Here is a 12,177-nt window from a genome sequence, read left to right as displayed (position 1 = left end):
GCCTGCTGCTCCCCCTTTTTGTGCTCTCTCTCTGTCAAATAAATAAATAAAATCTTAAAAAATAAAACTACACTGCAGAGGCACATACCTGTTGTTTTATACACAGACTGTATGTTCCTGTTTATTTTTTAAATAGGGGGAAAGAGGCCCCTGCCTGAAATTCTTTAGGAAACCCAGAATTTAACTTTAAGTCACTGAATTAATGTGTTTTTTGGGGGGAGTATTCATAGCTTAGTATGATAAATAATGCCCCCTTGTTTCTTACACAGTAATATTTAAAGAAAATTATGTGCTGAGATCCTAAGTGGTGTGGTGAAGTGGAATACTGGATAGGGGAGTAAGGAGACGTCTGTTTTCTCTGATCTATCATTAGTGCTATGACCTCAAGTAAGACTGACTTCTTTGGAGACAGTAATAAGAATAACCTTTTATATGAATTACACATATCTCAAATGTTCTAGCTCTGATCTGATCTGTTAGGGATGACTGGAATGGAAACCAGCTACTTGAAGATAGATCATAGTTTTGTCTGCATAAATCTTTGTCTTAACGATTCTACCTTAAAGTTTATCCGCAGTAATGAATACCCACATTATATAGGCAGAATATCATGATAATATTATTAAAGTTTATTATATCTAGTGGTATTCTAATACTGGGAATTTTCAGAAATACTGATGAATTAGACTGTGATTGAAAAGAACCATCTTCTATGGTAGTTAAGTGTAAAGAGAATGAACGTTAAAATTATAGAGATTGATGGGTTCAAATCCTAATGCAGCCATTTACTAGCCATATGTGTAACCTTGGTTCTGTTTCCTTATGCAGAATGGACTGTATTAGGCATCTGTTCTTTGTTTCACGATTCTCCTACAATACTCAAATGGACTTGAAAAAGAAGGCAAATAGCTATAGATGAAATTTTTATAATGAATAATGTCATAGTTCTTAGCCAGTTAAATATTGCTGGTCAGTGTGTTACTTATGTTTTATAATATTAGAAGATTCCTATTTTTTGTAGTAAAGATATCTAATACTTATGTGTCTGCTCTGTGCTAGATACTGTTCTAGGCAGTTTACTTATGCTGTTACATTCTAGCCTCATAGAAACTCTGACAGTTGTTCTATTATCCTTACAGATGAGGAAACTGAAGCTCAGAATGGTTAACTGGCCTAAGGTCATGTATAGTAGTGATGGAATGGTATAAACTCATGAATGCCTTGACTATTTACAATATTGCTTCCTATTGGAAGTGATGACATCTAATGTTTTCTGTTAAAGGATATGAGGAATGGAGAAGATTGAGGAAGTTGTATGATTTGAAAAAATGAAGAAGTGTTGATCTCTTTTCTTAACAGAAGAGATGAAAGTCTGGAAAAGAACTAATCTGGGGTTATAGGGAATTACCTTGTGTTTTTTGTTCTCTACACATTTAGTTATTAGCATCTATGCCTCTCTTTTCTGAACTTCCATAGATAGTCATCTTACATCCTATTTTGCCCAGACAGTCCAGATGCATATCTCTTGTCGTGGCATAATTATTAATAGCACCCCCTTCCTCAAAAGTGTTCCAAGTTTAGATGTTTTATGAACACCTTAATTTAAAACACCATATTGTAGACATAAAGCTTTTCAGATTCTTTGATTCTTGGGATTATGTTAATTTGGTTGGTTATGTGATTTTATGTAATAATTTACATAAATAATATGTAATAATTTACATAAATGTGTAATAATTTTTACATAAATTTTAATTGAGGCAGTATGCTAGGTTGTTGACTGATTTGACAGTGGAGAGGGAAAGCCATAAATGCTTTTTGAAAGAAAGAACGAATAATATGGTGGACAATTGGGGGATGAATTTGTGTGTTCACCCAGTCATTTCTCAGTTGGCAGGACAGAGGTGCAGGTTGACAAATACTGAATTGCTTGACCTTGGTTTAAAGCTTTTGTGAATTACGGAACTAATATGAAGTGGTAGTGGATCATATATTTTACAGATCTTTAAGATCTGTTAGCCCTTGTTTTCTGTAATATTCTTCCCCATTTCTACTACAGTAAAAGAGTCTCCAGGGGCAAATATCTACTGCTATTACAACCAGTGTACTGCCTAAATCTTTTTGTTTGTTTGTTTCTGTTCTATCCTGAATTATTGCCTTCCTCTATAATTAGTTCTTTTTTTTTTTTTGAATTTTTAAAACTTTAATACAGTTCAAATCAGTGGGCCAGGTTCACTTCAGCTCCTTCACTGCCAAACCTGGGGGCAAGGACTGCTTCAGTTTCTCTGCCTTCTCCTTGTCCGTGATGACCAAGGTGTAAAGGTATCTGCTGCACCGAACTTTAAACTTCACATTATCCTTATTTTTCTTGATCTTGACGGATTTGGCATCCTTTCGCCTGGCCGTGAGCAAAAAGTCCTTGATTTCCTCGATTTTGCGAGGCATGGCTACGGGGGGCGCACGGGAGCGCGTGGCCGGCACAGCAAGCAGCAAGAAAGCTATATTTAGTTCATTTTAGTTTAATTTATTCTTGGTCACAAACTAGTAGTTTCTGAAAGTATTTGGAATCAGTGTCTAAACTGTCACAAAAAGTTGTTTCTAGAATGTACAGGCCTTTGTCAGTAGAAGTGTTAATTTTATTAACTACTAAATTGTTTTCCTCTGCATGATATCTTATAAGTGTTTGCAAAATGAAAAGATATTCATAGTGTAGTGCTTGGCAGAAAGTAGGCACACTGCATAAGTGCTTAACATAGATTTTTTTCCCCTAGTTGTACAATTTGTATTTTAAAACAGTGATATATGAGCTTCTCTACTAAAACACTACATAGAACTTTTATCACAAAGACTTTGGAATGGTTTCCTCAAAGAGTTTCTATTCTGCTACCTTAGAAGATTAGTTTTAAGCCACTTCTGTGTCTATGATGACTGCTTCTATTAAGTTGTTAAAATTTTATTCTCAATTCCTTATTTGTTACTGTACTTTGATATTGAATCTTTTTTCATGATGTGTGGGATAAAAACTTTTTATTTTCTCAGGAGTCATTTTTTTAATGGTATTTTGAAGGATTAAGTTGGGTTTTACTGTGAATGAATGTTCAATTATTTATATCAGGCACAGTGTTTTAGTATTAATCAGCTTTACATTTTGTACATGAACTTTTATAGTGAGATTAAAAAAAAAAACGAAGGAACAGAGGTTGCATTTGGCTGGGATCTTTGTTAGAGCAGATTATTGTTTAAAAGTCTGTGCACAAATCATTTGCAGCCCAGCCCAGTTCCTAACATGGAGAAACTTTTCTTTTAACTAGCCCAAGTTGGTTTCCTTTAAAATTAAATATATTATATAGTTTAGCAAAAAATCTGTAGATTAGGAACATGCCCAAATTGAACTTTTCCCCCTGCCATCAAAGCTGGTTCTGGTTTTTTGTTTGGTCAGTAGTACTACATTTACCTTATTACCCAAATTTAAAAATTTTATCAATCTCCTCCCCGTTTGTAATCATATCCTGCTGACTCTCCTAAATACCTCTCAAACCATTTTATTTTTCAATTCTTTCTGTTAGTACCCTGTTCCAGTTCTTACCATCTTGGCCCTGTTGTAGTTCTGCTAAACTGATTTCTTTGTCTGTAGTCTAGAATATCCATTATTCTTATAGGTTACAACTTGAGTTGTTTTCTGAAACACAGTATCACTCTTAACAACCTCTGTGGATTCCCTTATTTCAAAGTAATGTGCAGTTTTTCTTTAACTTGTCGTTAAGGTTCCTCAGGATCTGACCTAGAAAGCTTTACCAGCATCAGCTTTGACATTCCCTCATCTGTTCATCATCTCATACCTTGTTGTACACACAGTGCAATTTATTAGGTTGTGCCTTTGTTCATGATTTACTTTATCTTCCTCGCCTTCCACTCACACTTTCACACCCAACACACAGTTTTATTTCTCAGATCCAATTCGGGTTTTACCGAGTTTGTTTTATTACATTTAGTTTGTATGTTTGTGAGCTCTCTGAGAATAAGGTTACCGTGCCCCTAAGGAGGCAAACACAGATAATTTAGTGTGGTAAGTATAGTGTTAGAAGTATATACAGGTTTAATTATGACCACTGAAAGACTGGGTACCTAATTACGGGCTGAGAGGGAGGAGGTCTGAGGAATGCTTATTTAAAATGCTAAATGCATGCCTCAGGAAACCAATCTATTGTTTTCAAACAAACATATCCCCAGTCCATCTTCTCTGAGTATCAGGGAAGGTAGACAGGAGAGGCTAGGATGAGTGATAAAGTATCATTAGGAATTAGCCAAATGTACATTTTGAATAATCAGTGAATCATTATATCAACATAATTTTTATGTGCTCTGTCTGTCACATATATGGTAGATAGAGCATGGGGCTTTTAGATTATTTCAGAAGTATTTGAGGTTCCTTTCTGTGTGTCTTCCACCATCCACAGGTTCCTGTTTTGAATTGATAGATTGCTAGCATTCCAGACCTAGGAAGAGTCATGAAGTTAACTTCCATTGAATAAATGAAGTAAAAGTGAAGATGTATTTTCTATCATGGAAGCTATGGGATAGGAGGTGATCCAAGGACAGTAAAGGAGAGGAAGTAAAGGAGAGGTTTTTACCTTTTGTATAGATGTTTTTATTATCTATATTAAGAAATTTAGTAGGTTTTTTGAAGAAATTTATAAAGAAAGTCACATGATGGTAAAACCATTTCAAACATGTAGAAAAGTCAGAAGTGGACTTTGACTAGTGTTCAGGGTTAGAATTACTAGAGCCAGTACCCAAACATTAGGTGGGGAGTTATTTTATTATTAACAAGACAAAAATAGAAAATAGTTCTCTCTGAATTTTCCTTAGTATTGAAAACTCACTTGTACATATTGGTGGTAAGTTCTCTTTCACTCACGTAGAATTAGAATAAATTTGCAATTAGAATGAAACTTCAATTAATATTTTTTTCCCTCCCAAATAGCTTTTGCCTACCAAAAAGTTTTGGGAACCTGATGATTCAACAAAAGATGGACAAAAAGGCATATTTCTTGGGGATGATGAATGGAGAGAGACTGCATGGGGAACTTCTCGTAAGTTATTGGTGTTATGTGTGAGAATTATGAATTTACTTGAATTTTTTGAAACCCTGCCTACCCCTGGACAGACAGTATTTGGAGCAAATTTCTGATGACTTTGTTGAAAATTTTATAAGTCATTATAATGTACATTTTTAATGTAAATTAACCCTTATCTAATGGTCTACTTAATAATTAGAAGTTTTTGTCACAGTAAAATATTACTGGATGATAATTAATCAAATTAACTTTAAATTTTGAGTGTAAATTACCTGGGTGTTTCTTTATTCTCCCTCTGCCCCCCCCCCGTGCTTTTTCTCTCTCTCGCAAAAATAAATAAAATCTTTAAAATAAAATAAAATTACTTGTGCTCGAAAACTTGATTGGTAGACATGTTTTAATTTTTGTTTTGAAGGTTGAATGCTTAATTACTTTATTTACCAGAACCAAATATTTTTTAAAGCATTCTGAAGCAAAACATCTTGAGCACAACATTACGGTAATGAGAGATTATTTTCAAGATGGGTGGTTGGGAAATATTTTTGGTATGTTAGATTTGGAGGACAACTCGTACAAGTGTAAAATATTTAAGCAACATTATATATTTCTTTTTAGTGTCAAGTTTGTATTTTTAATTTCTTGTGCCACTTCCTCTTGCAACTTAACTTTTTTTGGCTGTATGGATAAAATTTTGAAGATGAATATTAGTCTTTACCAAGAGATAGGAAATTAGAAATGAATGAAAAATTAGAAGTTATTTTGTTTATAGAACATTTATTGAATGCCAAGTATGTTACAAATATGAGTAAGATATTCCTTGTTCTAGAGGAATTGTTCTAAAGAAGAGTCTTTCCATGATTGCAGGAGACTTTATCATATGGTTAGTTTCTCTAACTGAAGTTACCTTTTTTTTTTTTTTAAAGATTTTATTTATTTGACAGAGACACAGTGAGAGAGGGAACACAAGCAGGGGGAGTGGGAGAGGGAGAAACAGGCTTCCCGCTGAGCAGGGAGCCCAATGCGGGGCTCGATCCCAGGACCCTGGGATCATGACCTGAGCTGAAGGCAGACGCTTAACGACTGTGCCACCCAGGCACAGTCTAACTGAAGTTCTCTTTCTCACCCTCACGTTCACCTATTTTTTGCTCACTTTAACTCTTTAGCTTTCATGTCACTTCCTTTGGGATTCACTCTAAGACTGGGAAGGATTAATGCTCCTTCTTTCTGTTTCCGTAGTATCCTGGATCATTTTTACTGATGCACTTTTACTCTGTTATGATTGTCTTAGGGCAGGGACTATCTTGTTTGTTCTTGGATTCCCCATACATAGCGCAATGCCCAGCATACGAGAGACCATAAACCAACATTTTTTTGAACTATGTTAATGAAAGGGTGAATGATTGAATGAAAAAATATAATGACTAATCTCTTGTGGATAAAGGTACTGCAGTGAAATGTTTTAATATGCTTTAACAAAAGTAGTAGTCATTTAAAAACATAAGACTTAATGAAGTAATGGCCGAGTACCACCGTTGATAGTTCAGCCTCTTAAGGACTGGACCTAATAGTATTCTGTGTGATAACAAATGAACCAGAGGTAGCTTATTGGTGCCTTAAAAAAACAATATTTGAATGTTGCCTCAAATGTTTTTTTATATTTGTATCCCATTTGTTCTCTAATCTTAAATATTGCTTTTTTTCTTTTTGTCATAAAAATGTGTTGAAAAGGTATTCACACCAGATGAATAATTTTTTGTTAAAAATAAATGGAAAACTTTTAAACTAGGAAGGGACATTTATTTATTTATTTAGATTTTATTTATTTGACAGAGAGTGCACACAAGTAGGGGGAGCTGCAGGCAGAGGGAGAGGGAGAAGCAGGCTCCCTGTCAATCAGGGAGCCCAATGTGGGGCCGGATCCCAGGACCCTGGGATCATGACCTGAGCCAAAGGCAGACGCTTAACTGACTGAGCTACCCAGGCACCCCTAGAAGGGACTTTTAAAAATAATCTTTAGGTGACAGTTTTTACACCCAGAGTAGAAAATTCTTTGATATTAACTGATTTTTTCCAAACGTATTTGTTTGTGTTTATAGTGGTACAGCCATGTGTTCTGAATCTGTCCAGTATATAACTCTGAGCTTGAGATGTGCTAGGTTTCTGTTTTGAATTATTATGAATCACAAAGAAAGCTTTAATATTTTAACAAGATGCTTGTAGGCAGCAGAGCCTTCAGGTTAATGTTTCTGTCTCCGTTGACCTTTCTGGTTTGACTGTTCATATCGGCTTTTACTTTTTTTTGTTAACCAAATGGCTCTGTCTGTATTCCCAAGAAATGTACCCAGGCCAGTGAGTCTCAACAGTATGAAAGCTTTTTATTAAGATTATAGTAACATTCAAAATAAAACAGTATACTGATTTTTTTTTTTTTACTTCAGTATATTAATTTATGTAAATACATTTTGGTTAGTTTAAAAGTACAGATGTGTAATTGTGTTCTTCCTTCCAAACAGACCATTCAATGTCCCAGCCTATTATGGTACAGAGAAGATCTGGACAGGGTTTTCATGGAAACAGTGAAGTAAATGCAATACTGTCTCCGCGATCAGAAAGTGGAGGCCTTGGTGTGAGCATGGTAGAATATGTATTAAGTTCTTCTCCTGCTGATAAATTGGATTCTCGATTTAGGAAGGGAACTTTTGTAAGTATTTTTAATAATTAGTGGTTATTTGGTTATCTTTAAGTCCATTTGTTTTTTTGGCTCTTCCAGAGCTCAAGGAAATCTTGCAGTTATTGGAGCTCTGGTTTTCTTCTCTTGGCCACTTCTTGAAATACATGAAATAGTAGAACCAATGGGAATATAACCTTAGCCATGTTAAAAAATCAAGCCATAATAATTACGAAACATAATTTGCAGGATTACAATTGCTTATTCATGGTAGTGTTTGATGTGAAAGTAACTAAAAATCATCTGCATTAAGTAGAATTTCAATCTTGTCTGTGGTGTTAACTGCTTTTCCAGCACCGCCATAGTTAAGGTTGCCTTAGCCCTTCTGTTATAAATCACTGTTTTGTGCTCAATTTTTTGGCCTTTGATAAATTAGTTGATTACAAAATTAAAATAAGGTACAATGTTTTTATTGTTTACGTGCACTATAGCGTAGTTTTAGGTCACCTTATGGTGCTTTTTTTTGTGTTCTATTAAATATTCAGAATCAAACAGATTCTTTTTCCTCAGGGCACTAGAGATGCTGAAACAGATGGACCTGAGAAAGGAGATCAAAAAGGCAAGGCTTCTCCATTTGAGGAGGACCAAAACAGAGATCTTAAACAAGGAGATGATGATGATTCTAAAATAAATGGCAGAGGTTTGCCAAATGGAATGGATGCCGATTGCAAAGATTTTAAGTAAGACTTTAACTTTCTCAAGAAGAAAAGCATATCTCTTTAGGGATGATTACTACTAGTTAATGTGATTGATTTAGACATTTTCCAATTTTGGTTTATTTTATTTCCCTTTGTACCTTGTGTCAATCCAGAAGAAGATTTAATTTTTTTCCTAAGGAGTATTAGTTGATTGTGAACCTTTTTTTTTTTTTTTTAATAATTCTTCAAAATAGTCTCTAAAACAGTGCATTCCATTAAAGGAGTAATGTTAGAAATGGTGTTAACCTTTCTGCTAATATGGTAGTCTAAATTTTAACTTTTTCCTCCCTGCTAAAATTTAGTGAATTTTAGGTTTAATCTGGTTTTTCTTGGCAAACTCCTTTCGGGGTTGCTCTTGAGCACCTTTCTGTGGAGTTTCCTCTTCCTTCTACCCCTGTATTGTATCCTCCCCCCCGCACCCCCATCTAACTCTTAATCTTGGAAATGAGGAAACATAATTAGCTTAGGACCTGTGACCTTTCTTCTTAGTATATATGAATTTATGGTAATACTTAATATTCCTGAAATTAGGAAGTAGGGAACATATTAGAGACTTCAGAAAGTTAGCTTTAAGCTTAGAATTCTTTAAGTTGTAACTTTTTAGTTGTCTCTTTATGGTAATTAAGTATTTTCTTCTAGCTTTGATCTCAGATCAGACAGTGTACATTTACCTAGATATTAGGGATTTGTTTCTTCATCCTGAATTCCTTTACTTTATACTTCATTAGTCGGATATTTTGGGGCTTATACCTGAAAATGAGCTGTTTCTTTGAGATCTTGTGAACCATGAAATCTCAGTTAACTTGAGTATAACCATATATGTGGGTGGTATGCTTTTACATTTATTGCCTTTAATTATCAAAAGCAGAGTAAAATGCTTCTTAAAACAGTGCCATTTGTATCTGTTCTAAGTGCAAAAAAGCATCCGAAACCAGTAAACCTCTTTTTTTTTTTTTAAAGATTTTATTTATTTATTTGAGAGAGAGAGAATGAGAGATAGCACGAGAGGGAAGAGGGTCAGAGGGAGAAGCAGACTCCCTGCTGAGCAGGGAGCCCGATGTGGGACTCGATCCCGGGACTTGAGGATCATGACCTGAGCCGAAGGCAGTCGCTTAACCAACTGAGCCACCCAGGTGCCCACCAGTAAACCTCTTTGATAAGAAATAAATTTAATGCTTTTTAGTTTGTTTTAGAACCTTATCCTGATTTTACTTTTCTGCAGTTGCCTAATCTGAGTTTTAGTCAAGGGCCTGTATTTAAACTGAGTTGATTATGAGCCCTTCAGAGTATGCATTTATAATTGAAGTGTTAATACACCATTAACTATAGCAAGAAAATAGCACCACTTAATAGCGCAATGCCTTTTTTCTATTATATTCTCTACTTATTGGTATATTAGAGTTGTTTGTATGAAAGGCTATGCTTCTCCATATTATGAGCTTTTACATTTATTAGCATTCTAATTTTATTCCATTAAGTTTGGGGTATGCGTTTTAAATTGTTTATGAAATATTTTACATACAGTATTATACTTAGTGTAAAAATGTTTCAGACTAATAGCTGTGGCCATATGGTCACTATTGCTAACATATCACTAATATGTACATTAATTGATAGCAGCATCAGTATATAATCACTGGAGTGTAGAACTGAAAGGAAGGGAAGAACTATAGCAGGCTTTATTTTAAAAGGCTAATTTTATTTTTTTAAAGATTTTATTTATTTATTTGACAGAGACACAGTGAGAGAGGGAACACAAGCAGGGGGAGTGGGAGAGGGAGAAGCAGGTCTCCCGCTGAGCAGGGAGCCCGATGCGGGGCTCGATCCCAGGACCCTGGGATCATGACCTGAGCTGAAGTCACCCAGGCACCCCTAAAAGGCTAATTTTAAAGAAGATCCTTCCAGGTTTTTTTTTCTTTTCATATATATTCTGAATGAAAAACCTTTGAATATTCACATGAAAAATTAGGTATGGTTAAAGGGGAAAGGAAGTAGAAATTTCTTCTAAATATTGCAAGGATAGTGGTTGATTTTTAAATAAAATTTAAGTTCACCTAAATATCTGGAAACCGATTCTTACAATTAAGTAATTTTATTAAGTAATTACTTTGTAAAATGCTCTGCACATGTTTGCAAATTTATCTTGATGTGAAGCTCCTGAACTTTGGGGCAGAGTTACATAGGTGTTAACAACTGGCACTGAAAGCCAGGTAAAATAGTTATTGTCATTTACTTAATGTACTTACGTTTGCATATACTGTGAACTCACGTTCCTCAGAACAAACTTGTTTCTTGTGAGGGAAAAGATCTTGCATAAAATATTTTTGTAGAAGAAAAGACACTGTAAATGAGGATAAATTATGTCTAGAAATAAAGTAAAAATAAGGTTTAGACCATGAAGGATGTTGATAAAAAGAGTTGATGCCCAGTAAATTTTTGAAAAAATTAAAGAGTCTTGTTAGTAGAGGAAGTTGATGTTTTGTATGAAATATACTTCTTATTGATGGGCATACTTAATTCTTGGTAAATATGTTACAAATTTCCATTTCTTTTTGATGATTTTAACTGAAACAATTTTGTGTGATAAAGATGGTTTTTGGAGAGCTGTCATAAAGGCTTTTCACACTTCGTTTTTTGTCCTTACTTGAAACAATAAGCACAAGAAGGTTATGCCTTCAGTCTCACTTAAACTGAGGCCTGGAAGATGAAATGATTTGCTCAAAATCGTATTTAAAGACAGTCCGGAGTCAACCTTCATCTTAGTTCATGTTGTTTTCCATTGTATCCCACATTTTACACTCTGAAGTCATGAAGGCCATCCTTTATGGCCAGTGTGTTTTTTGTTGGTTCCCCTCCCCCCCGAACCATTATTAAGCAAGATATGGCAAAATTCTGTGCTGGTGGACAAGACAGGAGTATGGTAGGTGGGTTTTGGTTTTGAGTCTTCCCATGTTTGTCGCTTGATAGTCTGCTATTCACACACCATTCATTTTGTCTGTGATTTGAGAAAAATTTCAGGTAGTTTAAGCCCGAAATTGTGATATTGGCTAGTTTTCTTATCTGTAAAATTGAGTTAAATCTTGATGCTATTCAAATTAGAATGATCATTAGTAATATGAAAAAAAACAAAACCATGTCAGTTCTTAAGAAGTTAGATTAGACAGAAAAAAAAATGATGCAGTGGAGTGGTTAGGGACCTGGGGTGCCTGATTTGCCCTCTGTATTTTACAACCTTTGTTTTTCATGATTTTCCTACTTTCCCATTCCAACTGTGACTGACTTACTACTTTTACTCATAAAGTCTTTGTTTTCTTTATATAGTCGTACTCCTGGAAGTCGTCAAGCCTCTCCAACTGAAGTAGTTGAGCGCCTGGGCCCCAATACTAATCCCCCAGAAGGATTGGGGCCTCTTCCTAATCCTACAGCTAATAAACCACTTGTTGAAGAATTTTCAAATCCTGAAACTCAGAATCTGGATGCCATGGAACAAGTTGGTCTGGATTCCTTACAGTTTGACTATCCTGGTAATCAGGTACCCATGGACTCTTCAGGAGCTACTGTAGGCCTTTTTGACTACAATTCCCAGCAGCAGGTAAAGCATGAAGCTCCTTTAATGAAGCTCCTCTTAACTATGTACTGGTGTAGCCTGAAGTACTATGAGACATTGACGTGA

General features: G+C 35.1%; 2 protein-coding genes across 6 annotated transcripts in view; one reads left to right on the top strand and one right to left on the bottom strand.

The window, feature by feature from the left end:
- PUM2 (pumilio RNA binding family member 2) overlaps window positions 1-12,177 on the top strand; it is a 102,655-nt gene that overhangs the window by 29,508 nt on the left and 60,970 nt on the right. For all 5 annotated transcript variants that reach the window (XM_028099652.2, XM_028099650.2, XM_028099654.2 and 2 more), the window contains exons 3-6: window positions 4,985-5,093; window positions 7,592-7,779; window positions 8,317-8,486; window positions 11,826-12,096. In XM_028099652.2, the coding sequence (XP_027955453.1) occupies window positions 4,985-5,093; window positions 7,592-7,779; window positions 8,317-8,486; window positions 11,826-12,096 (738 nt within the window). The remainder of the gene's footprint in view (window positions 1-4,984; window positions 5,094-7,591; window positions 7,780-8,316; window positions 8,487-11,825; window positions 12,097-12,177) is intronic.
- Window positions 2,183-2,491, bottom strand: LOC114206003 (large ribosomal subunit protein eL38). Its single transcript, XM_028099655.2, has one exon. The coding sequence runs from the start codon at window positions 2,443-2,445 to the stop codon at window positions 2,233-2,235; it is 213 nt and encodes a 70-aa protein (XP_027955456.1). The 5' UTR covers window positions 2,446-2,491; the 3' UTR covers window positions 2,183-2,232.

Source organism: Eumetopias jubatus, unplaced genomic scaffold (genome assembly GCF_037043125.1).
Source record: "Eumetopias jubatus isolate StellerSeaLion01/CBP00866 unplaced genomic scaffold, mEumJub1_p1.0 scaffold_9, whole genome shotgun sequence".
NCBI lineage: Eukaryota > Metazoa > Chordata > Mammalia > Carnivora > Otariidae > Eumetopias > Eumetopias jubatus.
This window is presented reverse-complemented; position numbering and strand designations above follow the sequence as displayed.